This window comes from Python bivittatus, unplaced genomic scaffold, assembly GCF_059951505.1.
Source record: "Python bivittatus isolate LINGU-HERP-01145 unplaced genomic scaffold, Pbiv_v1 ctg000690_np1212, whole genome shotgun sequence".
Classification (NCBI taxonomy): domain Eukaryota; kingdom Metazoa; phylum Chordata; class Lepidosauria; order Squamata; family Pythonidae; genus Python; species Python bivittatus.
The window spans coordinates 9,603,279-9,622,591 of NW_028277096.1; the positions used below are offsets into that span (position 1 = coordinate 9,603,279).

Below are 19,313 nucleotides of genomic sequence, written 5' to 3' on the forward strand. Positions count from 1 at the left end.
CACTGAATGATAGGCAAATAGGCTCTTCAGTTAATTAAAATACACCTGCCAACACTCCCTGTTGAAGAGTTTGCCCACACCTCACTAAAAATAATTGCAGAGATCAGAAGTACTCACTTTAAATTAGGTTACTAGCTTGTTCCCTTTTTCTTTACGACTGTATGATTCTTACAAGGAAGCTAAGGAATGTCTACAAACATCATTATCCAGAAAACACTTGGGCAAAGGTCTTATCTGTGGTGGTATGTTAAATGTCACTAGAATTAGAGGTCACTGTGAGCACCCCTTCCTGTCAAGTCAACTTGCTAGAGACTATAGCTGTGAATTGCACCATGTCTTTTTCATTGCTCATCATTTTTTTTAAAATAGAAGTTACTTCCCCCACCTTTTGCTGTGCAAATAGGCAGAAGAACCAGCACTTAATCCTGTTGTGTAAGATGCTTGGCACAGAAGGTCATTTGAACTGGGATCTAAGATTAATCTTCAAACAAAAGATAATGTTGTAAGAGGGTAGGTTTCTTGCACGCTATATTAAAAACTGCTCCTCCAAATAATAGTATGGGAAGAATTTCCTTGCTGTAGCACTCAGTCTTGCAATGTGACTAGCACAGGAAATTGTGACCTCTGGTGATCAGCTGGTTGGCAAAGCTGGTTCCTTCAGTTGTATTGGATCCCAGCACCCAGCTTGGAGAAGGTGGCTGAACAAAGAAGCCAGGTTCACACAATTTGCTAAGCTGTAAATTGGTTGTGGCTTGCTTATTTCTTTACTTAATATGCTTGTTTACTACCACATGTCATGAATACCTGGCAATGTACAATTTGAGTCAAAACAAAAAATAAATCAACATGATATACAAAATTTAATAGCCAAGAAAATCAAACTTCAGCCCAATTATTAAAGCTGTTTTTAAAAGGTGTTCCATAACTACCAAGTGCCCTTCTGAATAGCTCTGTTTTCAAGGCCTTTCTAAAAATCACATACTAAGACCATCTGCAGAGGAGTGCTGTCACTGAGAAACATACTTTCTTATTCCACCAAAATCTTCTGTTGGGAACGGACCCCTCAGCATACTCACAAAGGATGGGTAGGAACCACTAGATTTAGTTATAGGTCAAAATTATTTTAAATTGTTGTTAACCATCTAGAGTCATGCTCTGAAATGGGTAGCCATGTAAGTTTTTTAAATAAATAAAGCCAGCACTTTGAATTCTGCCCAGAATGTTATTTATTTATGTATTCTGCAAATTTATATGTCTACCTATCTTAATCAAATAATTCTGAGTGGTTAATAAATACATAAAAGCAAAAACAGAGATATAAAAACAGTGAAAAGGATAATAAAAGACTTCAGGTAAAAATACTCCTCCTCAATCAGTGCAGGACAAAACACACATCCTGGTCCTAAAGCCTGAGGAAAGATCCAGGTATTTTAAGGTATTCCAAAAGACCAACAGAGTTGAGGCTATCTGAACCTAAAGGGCAGACTGTTCCACAAGATAGGGGCTGCTAGAAAGAAGGCAGCATCCCAAATCCAGTAAGATGATGTTTCACAGAAGGGACCTGTAGCGTACCCAGAGTCCCAGATCTGGTGGGATGGGCAGAAACCACTAGAGACAGGAAGTGCTGCAGGTATCCTGGCTCCCTTCATTAGAGGTGACTAGACAACCCTGTGACCCGTTGGGTCATCCTTTGAGAGAAAGGTAGTGCAGTCTGATGTGACCAGAATTAGGCTGACCATATTTTTCCCCCAATGTTGGATGATCCTGTGATCATCTAAGAAGAATATATTATCATAAATAGAAGAATAATTGTAGTGGCAAACGAACTTCAATAATAAGTCAATATTTACTTACCTAAACAGATAAACAGAATGACCGGGAGGCAAAAAAGCAGTGGGAGCAGGAGCAACTTCCAACTTCCTGCTGGCTTCCCCATTGACTTTGCTTGTGGGAAGCTGGCAGGGAATGTTGGAATCATGATCACGTGACCATGGGGACACTGCAACGGCCACAGCTTTGCAAATAAAACTGGTGTGAGCATCATGGAAATTTCAGTTCCAAAGGAGTAATGGGTCCTGGATTTTTTATGCATCCTTTAAGTTAGTGGATTTTAGGTACTTTGATTCAAAAACTGTTGTGGTATAATGCACCCTTTGGGCTAACTTGAGGGTACAAACAGATAAACTCAATGAGAGTTTTAGTAGTAAACAGATAACCAGCATCTTGAATTATGCCTGGAAACCTACTGGAAACTAGTGTATATATTATCATCCAGCACAGTGCCTGCAACTCAGATGCTAAGTATATGTAGTGGTGTGGAGAGTAAGGAAGATTACTTGACAGAAGATGACTTTGCCTAGGAGGCAAAGAGGGCTGAAGCATTTTTTAAGTCCCAAACTGCAAGGTAACAGTTGGAGGCAGCTCAGGCAGACATCTCCCTAATTCACTGAACTACAGTATAAGGAGGAGGAGGGGCCACATAATCAGACGTGCAAATTTCTGTTATAGCCAATCTCAAGAAAAGTACTTTTAGCCTTTCTGTGGGGTTGATATCCTGTTCTAGCCCTTACTTGCCAACATGCAGATTGCTGCATTTTGTAACAATTGTAGCTTCTGAGTTACAAAGGCAGCCCCGTGTAGACTGTGTATGGAAAATACCTCACCCTCAACTGACAGATGACCACTCTCAATAGTTTCATGTAGATGTTAATAGTGGTGAGGACAGAGGAGAACTCTGCAGCACCCCACATAGGAGTGGCTGACTAGCAGACTTCTTTTCCCTTCTCCCAGTGATTTGAGTGTTGAGTCTTAATCTCCTAAAAGGAATGAGTCACTTTAAACAAGGCTGCTAAGACACCCAATGCAAGAAGGGTGGAAAAGTTACCATTGGCACAGTGTAGGCTTGAACATGAGCCCGTGCCTGTATTTGGTCAAGCTCATTCCAGATGTCCTTTACTTTAGACATCTCTTTGCCCACTTCATCTCCAAGAGCTCCTTAGTAAACTTAGAGATACAACCCAACCCCCCAGACAGAGAGGGATGGACAAGGAGAGGAAGAAACTCAGGAGCAATTTCATCAAGGCCCTGCCCACTTCTGTATTCCATAGATAATCTAGGCCCTTGGTGGAACCTCTTTCCAGATAACTGGGAGACTTCTCAAGCACCTGCTGGATAAAGGCGTCTGGGGCAGACTAACTTAAGAAGTTCAACTACCTGCAGAGATTTGGGGTAGGGACTAGCCTTAGGTGAATCAAAGGGTGATTAGACCATGGCAAAGGATTCATCATCACATCTTGCATCTTCAGTTCACCTAATAAGTGCTCCAAGATGAAGACCATGTTCAGTGTATGGCTACTAATGTGTGTCAGGTCTGAGGTCAAGCTCATGAATATCCTGGCTTGACTTCTTGGACTCTTCATGACTTCATGGACTCTTCCACCCCACTCCCCAAAGGCATGGAATTTGAAGTCCCTCAGCAGTACAAACCAGGGAGGCCAAGACTAATCCAACAGTGAGGACCAGGAAAGGCTTGGTGTGTTATATAGATGAATAGATCCTGGGTTATGAGCACTGGTTAAGGCATAATGTGAACCTAGGTTTCATAACAAATCTTATAGACTCCCACCAGATGCACAAATGCTAATTGGGTATGATAGTTATTGCTAAATGGAATTTCTATGTTCAAATCCAGTGTAACTCTCAGTTCCACTGGTTGTGGTGGTGATGATGGCAGGAGCATATAGTCATAGAAGCATGTTAGATTATGTGCTTGGTCACTGTCAGGTTCAGCCCAAGAACAACAGCAAGACAGTCCAGAACAGTTTGGCTTCTTTATTAGCTTACACCTAATAGACAGAACCTTGCCAGACTAAATCTATACCACAACAACAGTAACTATAACCATGAGGCCCTAGGGCAGGGCCAGTCTCATTCTCTTGGCTTTCCCACACTCTGGCTGGGGACTGAGGAGGTGCTTCCCCTGGAATGTCTCTTCCCCCTGCTGGTAACCTTGAAGCTCCATTCCAGAACTTTCCCCACTCATGCCTTCCATCACAGTCACTGAGAGACTGGATTAGGTGGTATATAGCAGGGTTGTTATGGATGGGTTGCTTTTTGATGTAGATTGAACCAGGAGAGAAGATGCTAGTATAGGTAAAGTTTCCTTGAAGTCAGGCTAAAAAAAATAATGGCTATGTAACTGTGTCTGTGTGGTTTTTGGGTAGCATTACAAAAGTGACTTGCCATTGTGTTCTTCCTGGATTTTATTTCAATTTCCCAGTCTAGCCCTGGACTTTCCCAGGGTTCTTCCAAATGTTCTTATCTCTGCCTTGAATTCAGTAGGTAGTTAAGTCTCCGTGTATCACAACTTCAAACCTCTACTCTATCCCAGTCTGCAATATGAACATAACAAAGATACTAGAATTAGAGCCTGTTGTAACTATTGTAGTGTGTATGTACATGTGAGACAGACAGAGTTCTGAATATTCTAAACATCTAATTGTCTTATTTAGGTCTTTGGAGAGTCTCCTCAGGGTTGAAGTGTGATATAAGCATATTCATAAAGCAAGTTGCGTGGACTGCTTGGATGGTGGTGGTATGTGGCTGTGAAACAGAGGGATTGCATTAAGAATGCCTGTGATGTAGTTATCTGTTGCAACCAGATAAACCTCTTCGGTGCCAGGTGATTGAAACCAAGGTGATTTACATATGTTACAAATAAGAGTAATAAAGGTAGTCCTTATTTAGTGAGTGCCTCATACAGTGACTGTTCACAGTTACGACAGTGATGAAAAAGTAACTTTACAACTAATCCTTGTATTTACAACCTTTGCAGGTCTATAAAGCAAAGGAAAGCTGAAGTAAGATCATAAGCATAGTCACAGTCACGATTTCACTTCACTTAACTAAATTGCTGGTCCCAATTGTGGTCACTAAACAAGGTCTACCTGTACAGATTCAGTGTCTGTATATATATAAAAGTGATATCAGAGGTATAAGGATAATCAAGATTGATAATAAAAATATCCTTTTTTTAAAAAAAGTATATTAAAATAAGCAAGGGAAAAAAAGGTAGATTTAAATAAAGTTTTCCACTGGTATTATTGAATATAATTCCTAAGCAATGGTGCTGAGCTGTTCACTGTAATATCCTAGTTTATAAGTAGAGTATTGTGTATGCTTTTGTTATTCCCAGCTAGCATGGATTTTGATCAGACTGGCTGAGCAGTGGCATCTGCAGGGAGTGGGGTAGTCAAATTTGCAAGATGATGGGAGCAATGTTGTGACTGAAATTCCACAACCTTTGTATGTGTACATATACCAAAGGGACAGGACTTCAGTCATGACATCATACCTGCCATCTTGCAGATGTTTACTTCTCCCATAGATGCCTCTGTGGCTGAGGATGGTGGGAAAGGGAGTTGACAGCATTTCCCCTGTAGCCTGGGGTAGTGAGTTTGGTATCATCAGCATATTGATGATACTGCACCCCAAACCATTGAATGATCCCTCTCAGCAGCTTCATATAGATGTCAAAAAGTAGGGGAGACAGGACTGATCCTTGAGGCAGCCTACAAGTCAGGGGCCACCAGGCTGACCTCTCCTGCCTTACCAGCACAGATTGGAACCAGCCACTAGGGAAGAAGTGGAACTGTTGCAAGACAGCGCCTCTAATCCCCTGTCCTTGCAGGTAGTTTAAAGGGACACCATGGTTGATACATCGGAAGTTGCCCAAAAATATAAAAAAAAACAGGAGGGGTGCACTTTCCCTATCCAGGTCTCAATACAGATCATCCAAAAAAGCAAGCAGTATTGTCTCTGTCTCAAAATTGAGCCTGAACCCTGATTGAATCTTTCCCCCAAACAGAAGGTTGAAGACAAGTCAGTAGTTGCCTAACACCACTGAGTCCAGGGATGGCCTCACCAGTCTCTTTTAGAGCTGCTGGCAGATCCCCCTCCCACCATGAGGCTGACAGTTTGCCAGACCCAAGCCTGAGGGACAGGGATGCAGCTGCAGGTGGCAGAAGACAGCCAAGACAGTGCTCCATCCACTTCCTTGAAGGTCACAGACCAAAGGAGTCCCAAATAACAAGGCATGATGATGCCCCAGTCACCATAAAGACTCTGTCCACATGGAGACAGGCTACAGTGAATCTGAGTAACTTTATCAGCAAAATGTTGTGTCAGCTGGAGACAACAGCTGGGTGGAGTTTGCAGGACTGTTTCTTCCCCAACAGGGCTGCTGGATAGCAGCCTTCAGATGCAGTAAGCACACTTTGCCTCCCTTATTGCCACAGTGTAGTAGACCAAGCATGGGCACATATCTAAGCATAGTCACATTTGCTTCTAGACTTCCTTCACCGGTGTGTCATGTGTTGTTTCTAGCTCTTCACTTCCTGAAGGGCTTTAGTAAACCAAGGTGTTGTCTGGAACTGGCTCCCAGAAAGAGTTCACTTGAGGACAACAGCATGCAGTGCCTGGCTCGCTTCCTGCTACCAGCTGCTTATTGGGTGCTGAACAGAACTACCCATCAGAGAGCTGGGAAGATCCCCAAGCACCCACTGAAAATCCATTAGGTGCTTGGGGGAGACCACCTGAATTGTTTCCATTGCGTTACGGAGGATCTGGGAGGCTACTATCATAACCAGACCAGGGTACAATCTGACTATGGCAGAGGACGAGGAAAATTCCCTCCAGCTCAAGATCCTTCAACAACTGCTCAGAGACAAAAATGAGAGCATGAATGCCTGCCCGTGTTGGAACTGAGATAACCTAAGACAAGCCCATTGTCACCATGGAGGATGTGAACTTCCAAGCTTTACCCAAGCCTGCCCTGGAGGCTAGCAGATCGAAGTCACCCCAACACCAAAAGGCATAGGTGCTCCACTGCCAACCCTGACTATGTATCAGTTGCTGTAGTTATATCTTACAAGCTTCCTTTTTATTAGGTGGGATGAGGGCTTTGATTGTTCAGAATTATTTTTAAAAATCTAAGTTATTCTTTAACATAAACTTAGGCATTGAAATTAGAGCTTTAAAGCAAAGAAACCATTATGACTTGACTTGATGTGATGTGACTTGACGGTGTAGCTTGCTTATTTTGTCAAATGTATGTGCCGCCTCAGTTGCAGATGTAACTCTAGATGGCTTACAAAACATAAAAAATTAAAATAACAGTAATGGATTATAACAAAAATTACCAAGTATCTTTGTTAGGGAAAACAAGAAAACCAATCACTCTAGATAGTAATAAAAATTGTACTTATTTTAATTTGGGTGGTCATTATAACTTGCTGGTTTGTCTTCACACTGACTCAGAGTATCATAACTTCAGGGTACCTGTCCTGTTTATGTCTTGCTTGTGGTTTCCTAAAGGCACATGGTTGGAAACAACTAGCAGGATTTGGGCTGAGTCATTAAGTCGCATCTGTCCGTCCATCCATCTATCCATCCATCTATCATGTTTGTATACCTCCAAATCTTGCAATTCAAGGCAGTTTACAGTATAAAACCCAGAAATAAAATACAGAAAAACCAACAACCCTCCTCAGTAATTACAAATGAAAGGGTAGACATTATGATCATCAGAGATGCCCACTGATAGCCTTCAAAACCCTTCAGAATCATTCAGTCTTCACTGCTTTGGGGGAAAAAATATGTATGTATGTATGTATGTATGTATAAAAGGCTGGCTTTAATGTAATTTGGGACAGAGGCTATTGAACAAGCCATAAACTGCCACCTATCTCACCTCTCATATACCAGGAACACCCTGCTTCCTCAGCGGGATGAGCATACTGGATAGGTTGGTTGTACTGGAAGAAGGCAGCTGTGTAGTACTTAACAACTGAACTGTGTATGGCTTTCAGGGTTAAAACCAGTCCTCTGAATTGTACTCAGAAGCTCATTGGAAGTAAGTGCAGCACCCACAGTTTGGGTGTTATATGGCTGTAATGACTTCACTTACCAGTCTGTGGACCGATGGATTGCAGTTTCTGAGTAGTTTCCAAAGGTAGCCCTGCCCAGAGCTCATTGCAGTGGTCTATCCTGGTAGTAATGAGGAAGGTTTGGATTACTAATTGCCAGCTTCTCTCATTACATTCTTAATAGGTAAGCAGATCAGAGTCAGGGCTCCTAAGACCCTTAATACAGAATCCTGAAACTTTCTAAACTAAAGTAAAATAATCCTCTTTTGAAGAATCCCCATCCATTTTTTTCTTTCTGTACTTGCATGACTTAGATCATTAAGCATGCTGCCAGAGCTGTCTTGTTTGTATGGCCAGTATGTAAATCACATACAGGAAATCTTTTTGGCAAAATCTTTTAAGGAGAAAGTGAGCTTTTAGTTTTTCAGAGTGGCCAAGCAGAGCCGGGTGACTTTGGGAAGTTTACAACCAGGAGATAAAAACAATAGCCCTGCAAGAAGCCCACTTCCCCTACTTAGTGTCTTCTCTGGAACAGATGCTATTTTTTAGTAGTGTTTACATATTAAGCTTAACTGATTACTGTATAAATCCATGTTGTATTTTGCACAATAAATGAACTATGTGGTTTCAGTTTACACTAAGAGCTAGGCTGGGGTGGGGAGGGCAGGGGAAGAGCACCCAGGTTCAAACAAGGCCAACTCAGCATGTTTTCACATGGGGTTGCTAAGTCTTTGACTGATGTGATTGAGAGTGTTGTGTAAGCATTGGTTCTATGAAAGAGTGAGTGGTTAACTTGATTTGGATATTAAAATCACCATTGCAATCTAATGCCTTAATCAGGATTTGAACTAGCAGAGCTACTTGTGTTGCTGTTGAATTAGATAAAACAGTATTGTTTTGTCCTCAGGACTTGGTGAACATCTTCCCCATCCCAAATACTTCCTGGACAATCCCTGAGTGTAAGAAGCAAGCTGTCCATAGGCATTTTTTGACAGAAATCTACCCAAGGTTGGGTGACATTTTTGTGATCAAGAGCTATGATTTTTAATATTGGGCTCAATCAAAAGATTTCCTTCTTTCCAAAATGAATTTGCCACCAAGAATTGCACTGCCAGTATTCTCTGCTTTACTGCCAGATTTTGTCAGAATGATCTTGGGGAGCTTCTAGACTGGGAGAATGCAATTTGCTCATCTGTGATCTAGCCCAGTACTCTGTTCCAGGGGGTGAACTTATGGCCCTTGACATTGCTGAACCAGTACTCCCATCACCCTTAGTCAAATGGCCAATGGCAAGAGACTCATCAATTCTTGGAAGATGTTTGCTGTCCTTGCTTATTTCTGACTGGGTTTTCTCCAGTATTTCAGAAAGATCTCCTAATTCTCAAGGACCTTTGACTAGAAATGCCAGATTCATCCTTGAATTGCCTGCTTGTTTTCCCCTGAAAAGCTTGAAGAACAATAAACTCTTGGCAACCAGTCAGAGATCAGTGGAACCAGAGATGTTTGTTCTCATTTACTGTATATTTGTTACTTATTCCTAATGTTTTGATGTGCTCTGCTGGTTGTCCAGGGGCAGAATGAAAAGTGGGGACCCAAGATCCTTTGCTGCTGATTTTCATATGTCATGGACACTTCTGGCTGCTGTCCAGACAACATTGTGTTCTCTCCTTCTGCCACCTAGCTTGATGCCTGCTCCAAAGGAATGTAGATGCTATTATTCTCACCACTCATCTTAGTTATGGGCAGTTAATCCTCAAGTTACCTTCCACAAAGGTTGCATAATGTATGTGTAACAGGTAAGCAAGGGGCAATGAAAGGAAATAGGATGGAATCTTGATACCAAGCTACTAATCCCCTTATATAATCCTAGTTAATTTCTTTTGAGATCAGTCAAGATTGGCTACATGCTGCTCTCTGTTGCAGCTCTCTGATGATTTCATCTCAAAAAGGATATTGTAGGGCTGGGCAAATGTACAGAAACCTCCCACCCACCCCACCCCCACCCAGCACAAATGTTTATTGAGATAGAGCAGCTCCTCTATGAAGATGATACTGCAACATCTGCAGAGAACAGATGAGGACAACAGGAGAGATAAAATCAGGACCTGCCAAATAGGAATAGGGATTTTTTTTTCTCACACACAATATTAGAAGTTAGGATCATCTGAAGCTAAATACTATACTGGGAGACTTAGAATAAAAGGAAGCATTTCTTTACCCAGAGCAAAGTATGGAATTTGCTGTTATCAGGTATGTTCATGGTTACCTGTTGAGACTCTCATTTTGTTGGAAGCTCAGGGCGATGGAGGAGAAGGAAGGCCATGGATGTGTGCCAGAGGTGGTTTGCCGTCATGGTGCTTAGTTGGTACTTCAGGAAGCAAAATCCAAGGATAGAATGGGACTTAAGAGTGGGAGATTGAGGTAAAGAATAGATGTGACAAATGATTGAAAGAACTGTGATGGGTTCCCACTCCAAGGTAGTGATTAATGATTTTGTGTTGGAGACCAATCTGATAGCCTAGTTCTATGGCTTCAAAGTCCAGATAGGGTTTCTCTCTCCTTTTGTCCTCCTTGAAAGGCAAAATATACTGCAGTTTCTTACTCTTGGAGGTGATTTGCTTGACTTAAATTCAAGGTTGTCATGGTGACCTTGGTGACCATTGTCAACCATAACATGAAGATGTTACCTAGCTGGGTAATGAAATGTTTGCAAGAAAAGAACCCAAGCTCAGAGAACCCCAAGGACTCCACATTTCAACACTGAGCTACACATATTCACCTCTATTGATATGTTATTATGGTTACCAGGGTTGGTGGGCCAGAGCCTCACTGAAGGATTTGGAGATGCTGGAGAAACTAAAATGTTCTAATCCAGAGTTGCCTTGACTGCATCACCATATTGTTGCTGACAAAGTAAGCCCTGGTCAGCAAAAGAGTGATGTCATGGAGATATTTTTTGCAGAGGAAGGTTGAGATGGCTGAAGATGAAGTTGTGCTTTGGCTTGCTTTTTGTTCTTATTGTCTGTGTGGTCTGAAAATTACATCCTGTATTATAAATGTGGTATTTATGGTCCCTGGAAATATTTCATGTGGCATAATCAATATGGTTGTATTCTGAGACAGAGATGGGGGTCCTCAGGTTGACCTGTTTGTCAAAATTTATCCTCTCCTCTCCCATCTTTGGCAGCTGCCCCATTTTTCATTGCCTATAGTTTGAGTTCTGCCACTCATGTGACCATTGCCCTGGGTCTCTACATGGCTGGAGTGTGATACACCACCTAAAGCCAGCTACATAAGGATATAGATCTTGGAAGCTAAGAAGGGATGGTCCTGGATATGGCGGTAGGCTCGATTGAGAAATCAAATCTCCTGGAAGAAAGCAATACCTTCTGTACTGTTGCCAAAAAAATATGGCTGTAACTGTGTGGTTGCCAGAAGCCTCATCTTAAGGCTGTTTTAACCACTCAGTAAGAGGTTGAACTCAAAGTAGCTGTTTTGAAGGTGAAACACTAACTTCTGTTTGTTGGAACTTATTATTCATTGGATTTAGATCACACTTTTCCTCCAGGAACTCAAGTGGCGTACATAGTATTTGTCTTTCCAAATTTTCTTCACAGCAAAAACCCTGTGAGGCAGGTTGAGCTGAGGGAAAACAACAGGCCCAAAGTCTCCAGTGAGCTTCCATAATTGCATGTAGACATGAATGCTGGCCTCCCTCAACACCTGAACTGGTTTATTATACTGGTTTTCCATCTATTGCAGCACCACTGGTAAAGGAAATAGGCCTTTGTCTTAAGAAACTGGCAGTGTTTAGCGTATGCTATGTCCTATTTAATTAATTGCATGCCTGGTGAGAAGTAATTTAAATAAGTTAATATAACTTTTCCCTTGGTAATGTTGAAAAGAAAGAGGGATACAGGGGTGTGGTATTTATTTTCCTTCTGGAATAAAGATCAATTAACTGGCAAGCCCCTTTTACATAAACGTTATGAAACTTATGGAAGGGTGAGGCTGTTGTCTCCTTATCGAGTTTCAACCCAGATCTAGTTTTGTGCTTTCCAGGTATGTGGTTATAGCTACCTTCTTCAAGAAATTGCCTCTGCTGAGTGGTAATCTGGTTTATTCCACTTAATGTGGAATGGTCTCCTGGTACTTCCAGACTGAAGCCCTTCTTTTTTTGCCTTGTATTTGGCTCCAGAAGGTTCCAGTTTGCCAAGATTCAAAGGTGTAGCTGGGTATGTGACAAGTTCTTCTTTCCTTCCCTCCAGTTTTTCGTCACCATGGGGACAGCATCATCCAAAGAAGAATCCTCTTCTGTAAAGAGTCCAGAGGCTTCAGTCGCCTTCAGCATGATGGATGTTTTCCTCTTCTCCGTTGTTATTGGTCTGCTGACGTACTGGTTTTTCTTCCGTAAGAAGAAAGAGGAGATCCCAGAGTTTTCAAAAATCCAGACACCAGCAGCAACAGAGTAAGTGGCTGGGCAGGCAGGGGCAGTTAAATTGACCTGGGTTTCTGGTGTGATGGATGCAATATGTTTTTCTAGCATCTGGTTAGCTTCTGAGAATTGAGTGCTGGATTTGAGCAGCTTGAATTCATTAAGGATTTAGCCCGCACTGGGAAATACAGTCTCCTTGAAGTATTGTTGCAATATCTTAGTGTTTTCTTTTATAGTATTTGTATGCTGCAGTTACTTGCTGCCCATCCCTGTCCTAGAAAAATGGTCTGATTGGCTAGGAAGTATCTTGTCCAGTTCATCTGGAAGCTCACCAGGTTGGAGAAGAGTTCTGTTTGGACGACCTCTTGTCATCTTGGTGTCATTGTGGTCAGAAACAGATGCCTATGCTGATATAATTTTACCTATGAGGAACAAAAGATAACTGCCTTAAAAATAGGTGGGAAAAAACGTTGGATGTCTGATTTCTCCAAATCAGAGACCTTCTGCAGGATATTATATCAATAGTTCCTGCATTGTTTATTCCATTACTCCAAAGCTGGAATCAACCAGAGACTGGAACTTTTTGAGGGACAAAGCAAATTTCATCTGTCTAATGAACATGTACCCTACTTAGTTGGATCAGCTTTCCCTCCTTTGTGTTTTGTTTGTTGAAACATTCTAATAAGAAAAAAAAGCATATTCTTAGTAACATAAGCTTAAATATGTTTATTGTATGCCTCCCAGACTCACATTCATGACATGGGCAACTATATAAATTTGAGGCAGGCAGGCAGGCAGGCAGGCAGGCAAGCTTGTCTAAAGACACAGAGTACCAGAATCTTGGCAGCAGAAGCTTTGGGGCTAAAGCAGCTAGTTAAAAGTAATGTTTTCCTTGATCTATTGTAGCAGAGTTTGTTACGAATATTTCTTAAAACGTTTCTCTTTTTTTTCCTGCTCTCCTTTTAATGTAATTTTAATAAAGATTGACTTCCATGAGTATTAGATTAAAACTGCCAACGTGGTTAGTAGCTGTACTTCCATAATATTCTGCATTGATCAAAATCCTTCTCAAATATTGTTTTGAACACCACATTCTGATGATTCAAACTAGAACAGTTAAGGACCACGAGGATGGTATGTGAACTGGAAACTAGTTCCTAGGAGGAAAGAATGAGGGAACTGTTAATGTTTAGCCTTAAGAAAAAATGGCCGAGGGGAGATAGCATATAACACAGTGCTTCTCAACCTTAGCAACTTTAAGATGGGTGGACTTCAACTACCAGAATTCCCCAGCCAGCATGCTGGCTGGGGAATTCTGGGAATTGAAGTCTACCCATCTTAAAGTTGTCAAGGTTGAAAAACACTGATATAACAATAGAGTTGGAAGGGACCTTAGAAGTCCTTTAGTCCAACCACCTGCTCATTGCAAATCCACTGAAGCACCTCTGACAGTTGATTGACTGTCCTCTGTTTCAAGACCTTCAGAACAGGAAAACTCTTGACTTCATGTATAGCATGTTCCACAGGCTGACAGCTCCTACCATCATGAAGTTTCTCCTGATGTCTAGCCTAAATTTACTACCTTGTATTTGTAACCTGTTCTCTGGGGCATTAGGGAATAAATCTAGCCCCTCTTCTGGGACAACCCTTCAGATATTTGAAAACTATATCCTATCTCCACTTGTTCCTTCTGTAGGTTACACCCCCCCCCCCCCCCCCAGATTCTTTAACCGCTGCTAACAGGGCTTAGTTTCCAGATCCTTCATCATTGTAGAAGCCATTCTCTGAATTGCTCCATTTTGGCACTGTCAAGCTGTGTCAAATTGAAAGCTGCCCAGAACTGGATACAGGACTTCAGTGGGGTCTGACCAAGGCAGGGTGGAATGGAACAATTACTCTACTCCATGCTCTTGTTAAGGCATCCCAAGAGCATTTGGTTTTTTAGCACCTGCAGGATACCGAAGCGTTGTATCACACATAGAATAGCATTCTTCAAATATCTGAAGCTGTGAGTCACAGAAGAAAGCCATAATCTGTTCATTATTATCCCCAAGTAAAAGATACAGAACAATGGATTTTAAAAAGCCAGATTTTTGTTGAATATTAGGAATAATTTCCTCATGGTCAGGATGGTTTACCAATGGAACCTGTCACTGAGCTGATGGGCACCCCTTTATTGGATTTGTTCAAATCAAACCATTGTCTGGGGTGCTTCAACTTGGAAACCTGCACTGACCAATAGATGGGGCTCAGTGGCCTAAATGGCTCTTCCAGTGTTCTGATTCTATGCATTGGGCTAAAGGTGTCATTATTCCCAGTCATCTCTGAGGTTATAGGAGTTAAATTCACAGCCTTGAATGGGTCTTTCCAGTTCTATGAGCCTATGAATGGCAGGAAATTGCACTTCTAAAAGTTGGTGGAGCTGTTCAGAATGAATTGGCTCTGGGAACCAGGAAAAGTGCTCTGAGATTATATGTGCCTTGGGGTGTTGATTGTCCCACCTTCTTGCACCATTTTCTTGGCCAAGAGAGGAAGATCTATGGGTCCTAAAGACCTGAGTTCTTAAAATGCTACTGCCCAGAAGTCAGTTGATCCTATAATCCTCCTGTGCTACCATCCAACAGATCTGGAGGGCAGAAGTGTGGGAAACAATGTGAGCTATCTTCCAACACATCTGGAGGGCATCAGGCTTCCCATAAGCAAAAAGAAGACAATACTAATGGGTGGTACTGAACTCTCACTCCTCTCGATGACTTGTATTATTTTCCCAGAGGAGGCCTATGGGGATTAACAGGCAGTGGGAAGAACTGTTCTGTTATCTTTAAGGAGACTTTGAATTCAATAGATAAGTCATTAGACTCCTCCCAATTGTATTAACCTTTCTTCTTTCCCATTCCTAATGAAAACAAATTGGACATATTCTTTTTAAATACCTTATTTTCTGAACGTCCGTGCAGCCTTCTGTGCAGAGATTCTGCAGGAAGGCCAGTTTTCAATTTTTTTTAAAAAAAGTGGCTTCTATTTATTTTTAAAAGGCCTATGATGTAAAACAGTTGCTAAGGCAATGGAAGTCTCTCGCTGTGAAGCTTCCCCTGTTCATTCTTGAATGGTAAAAGTGGGGAGGGAGGGTGCAAGGGTCCTTGGGAATTTTCATTCTTAAGTCCTTTTCTTCTCATTCCTTTTTGCTGCTGCCAGATGTTGACATTCTTGGGTTTGTGCCGGGCCCTCTGGATAATTCTGAAAGCAGCCGACATGAATCCCAGAGGATCAGGCTGCTGGTGCTGTCTGACGCGAGGGGTCGGTATGCGAGCTTTGCTAGGGTGTAACAAAAGGAGGCCAGCAGCTGACTTTAAGATCCAAGAGGGGTAATGTGAGAAATTCTGGGATGCTTTGCTTGAGAGTGAAGTTTAGCTGTCTGCAGTCAGTATGAAATTGCAGAGTTGGGAACCACCTCTCTGCTGTTTCAAATTCACTATGGGTTGCGCGTATTCAGCACAGCAGGAGGAGACTTTTCCTGGGAGGTAAGTTACCATGGGAGGCTTGGAAGCCTCCTGTGATGGCGGGTTTGGGGTCTGCTGAATTGGAACAGGGTTGGAGCAAACCTTTTAAATGCAAAAGTGGATTTGGTGGCAGCTTCTATTCAGGAAATCTGTTCTGATGCAAACATGGCTATTGCCATGTGAGGCCACTATTTGGGGGTGATGCTGGGATGTTTCTCTTACTCTCCTCCACCCTCTGCACTAGCTTATATGCACTCCTAAAAAGATGAAATAAAGCAGAAGGTCATGGCGGGAAAAGTTATTTTTCAACTGAAAGCAACTCTTTTAGGGACCTGCCTCGTGCAGGACATTAAAGGAGACGATGATAGCTCAGGAATAGAGCACATTAAGAACAGGAGAGCTGTGTTGGATCAAACTGAAGACCCATCTTTTTCATCCCCTGTGAGTCCCACAAGCAAGACATAAACACGATAGTAGGCTCTCACTCTACTTCCCAAGCGATCCAAGCAGAGAGGAATACTTGTTTTTGTACTAGAATTAACGTATAAGTATGACTAGATAGCTGTTCCCTACTCCTTCTCTGGTTACCTTCAAAGTGAATAGCTGCATTGTGCTTAACTTGGGGTTGCCTCTTTGAAAAGAATTCACAATCTTCTGCTGCCTAGATACTGAGGGGGCGGGGTATGGAGGAGGAGAGCCTTGTTAGTCTATAGTCGCAAAAAATCAGAAGTCTGGTAGCGTCTTTTCCAGCTAACCCATTTTATTAAGCTGATGGAAGTTTATGCCTTTTAATAAAATGGGCTAGTTGGAAAAGATGCTACCAGGCTCCTGATTTGATGGGGACCAGGAAGTTGGAAAACAGGAAATTATTTAAGATGTTTCAGGCTACTCTCGAATATGCTGCTGTTAATCCTGAACAGCTCTTGGCTAGTACTATTTTTCTCAAATGCAAATGGGAATGTCTAAAGGAGAGAAAAGTGACTTCCCCATTCCCATCCCTGTCACTTAGCTTGCTCTCCATCGATAGCAGTGATAGAAAAAGGATTAATTTGGGGTATTGTTTCTGTTCCACTGATCATCGGGTGCGTGAACCAGAGAGAATCTTGCATGTGGATTGGGAAAGGAGCCTTTGCTCCAGACTTTCTGACCACAAAAAATGTTGGTTCTGATGCAACTGATGGAGACTGCTGACCTTGGCCTGGTGGTGATAGCATTACTGTTCACTATGCAGCTGCCAGCTCAGCCTCGCCAAACTTGGTGCCTGCTAACTGTGATGGCTTACCATCACATCCCCAAAATATTGCTATTGTGCCACTGAAATGTAGGATCTTTAGTCCCGACAGAGTTGATATGTAGCAGGGTGGAGAACATTGTAGCGCTGAACCAATGTGATGGTTTGGCACATAGCTACAGCTGTGAGCATTTCAAAACCATGCCTTTCTTTCTCTCTTTTATAGAGGGCAGTCAGCAAATGAAAACAGTTTTGTGGAAAAAATGAAAAAGACGGTAAGTTTCACTGCATTCTTTTCATGGTTAGTACTCACTGAAACAGGCTTGTTACCCAGGCTTTTTCAGTCGTTTCAGCCTCTCTTCTGTGTATGAGGGCAAGTTGGCAGCAGCAATGTAGATTTTTGGGGCAAGATTTTTTTCAATCTTGGATCCCCAGATGTAGTTGGAGTACAGTGTCTACTGTTCTTAATCATCTGCCATACTAGCTGGGAATGAGGAATATTAAGGAAAACCTGATCTAGAGAATACCTCTGTGTCGTGCTGGGAGAAGTCATGTTTGTAAAATATATATTTATCATCAAACATTTCTAAGAAATTATTTGTTCATTAACTTTTTGGATTGCCCAAGAGCAACAGCAAACAAATCCATTATTATTGTTAGTAGTAGCGGTATTAATAATAATGTGATTGTTATTGTTATTGCTATTTGTTTTCTCTTTTATGATGCCATTTTGTAATTAACATCATAAAAGAGATAAAATGAAGAACAGCAATAAAAATCACATAAAATAAGCACACAAAATCACAGCAAAGCTAGTAGCAAAACAATATCCAACGATCACTTAATTTTTTTAAAAGTTCCTGATGGCAGAAAAATCATAAAGTGGGCACCAGGCAAGCCGTGGTAGGGAAGATATTTCAGAAATGGGGTGCTACTAAGGAAAATACTTTTTCTCTTGAACTGTTCTCCTCTTGCCTTACTTGTAGAAGGATCTTGGATGGAGAATATAGAATCCATGTTGGTAAATATGGGAGGAGTTGCTCCTTAAGATGATTGGGTTCCAAGCCATTTACTAGGAAACTCACATTTTGTATTGGGCTTAGAAACAAACTAGCACAAGGCAAATCACTAGCCTGTTTTGATTGCCTTGGCCTCTCCCAGTTAGCAGCACTCTGGCTTCACTGTTTTGAAACTGACATTTCTGATTTTTTTTTTTGAAAATGTTCCCGTGTATAATGCAGTGCAGTAATCCATACAGTGTTGTGATGCTGTCTCTGTCCAATTAGGATAACAGTCAGTTTGAGTGAATGTGTATGTGCTAAATCTAAATAAACTCATGGTGGCTTACAGCATAAGCATGCTTGGAGCTACTTTATGGTCAAGAAGTAAACCCCAAGCTCTTCACATGATCCTTTAGGATAGGGTGAGCAACATGGCTCCTACAACCTCTTTAAACAGTCTTTGTGCAACTCCCAGTGTGATTTTTGCCATTTTAAACTCCTGCTCCTCCTACTTCTTCTCTTTCTTCTTCTCCTTCCACCTGTAAAGTTTACTGACTCTGAAACTGGCCATACTAGCAGATGCAGACTGCCCTAAGACAATGTCCCTCAACTGAACCAGAGTGCCCATCCGGGATGCCATTTGCTGTGGCAAAGCTGCTGCTAAAAGGTCCAAGGGAACCTCCAAGGTGGTATTTCACATATCCCTATCCCCTTTCTGGTCATCCAATAGAAAGACAAGGCATTTTCTGTCTGAGTTTGGATTTCAGTGGAGCTAGAGAAGGTGCCTCGAGTTGATCAACCACTGCTCATCCAAGGCAGTGTTGGTGATGATCTATAATTATTTTCATCCTCCCTGTACAGAATAGATTTCTTCAGGAGTGGCCAGATCACAATTTATTACAAGCCAGGACTTCCCATTTTCTCAAGGAGGAGTTTATAAGCTGTTGGATAAGTCAGCAGTATGTATTTCCCTTAGTTTGTTTATAATTTAAGACAAAGAAGGCACAAAGAATAGTTAACATATTAATTTTAGTATTCCCCAAAGAGTTGCAAAGGGTTGTTAAATATGCATATGCATTTCCCTGGAAGAACCACATGCAAAATGTTAGCTACAACTTGGAAACCTGTCTAGTCTATTCTCTATGCATTCTGTTATTAATTAGTCTTACAAAATATTGCATGTTTAGAAATGGAAAAGTTTCCTCAGAAAACTGCATAGAA

General features: G+C 41.7%; 1 protein-coding gene across 3 annotated transcripts in view; it reads left to right on the forward strand.

Moving 5' to 3' along the window:
• The window catches only part of POR (cytochrome p450 oxidoreductase), a 59,928-nt gene that overhangs the window by 18,583 nt on the left and 22,032 nt on the right, over positions 1–19,313 (forward strand). For all 3 annotated transcript variants that reach the window (XM_088152193.1, XM_088152190.1, XM_088152194.1), the window contains exons 2-3: positions 12,194–12,393; positions 17,318–17,366. In XM_088152193.1, coding sequence (XP_088008319.1) covers positions 12,206–12,393; positions 17,318–17,366 — 237 coding nt within the window. In that variant the 5' untranslated portion in view covers positions 12,194–12,205. The remainder of the gene's footprint in view (positions 1–12,193; positions 12,394–17,317; positions 17,367–19,313) is intronic.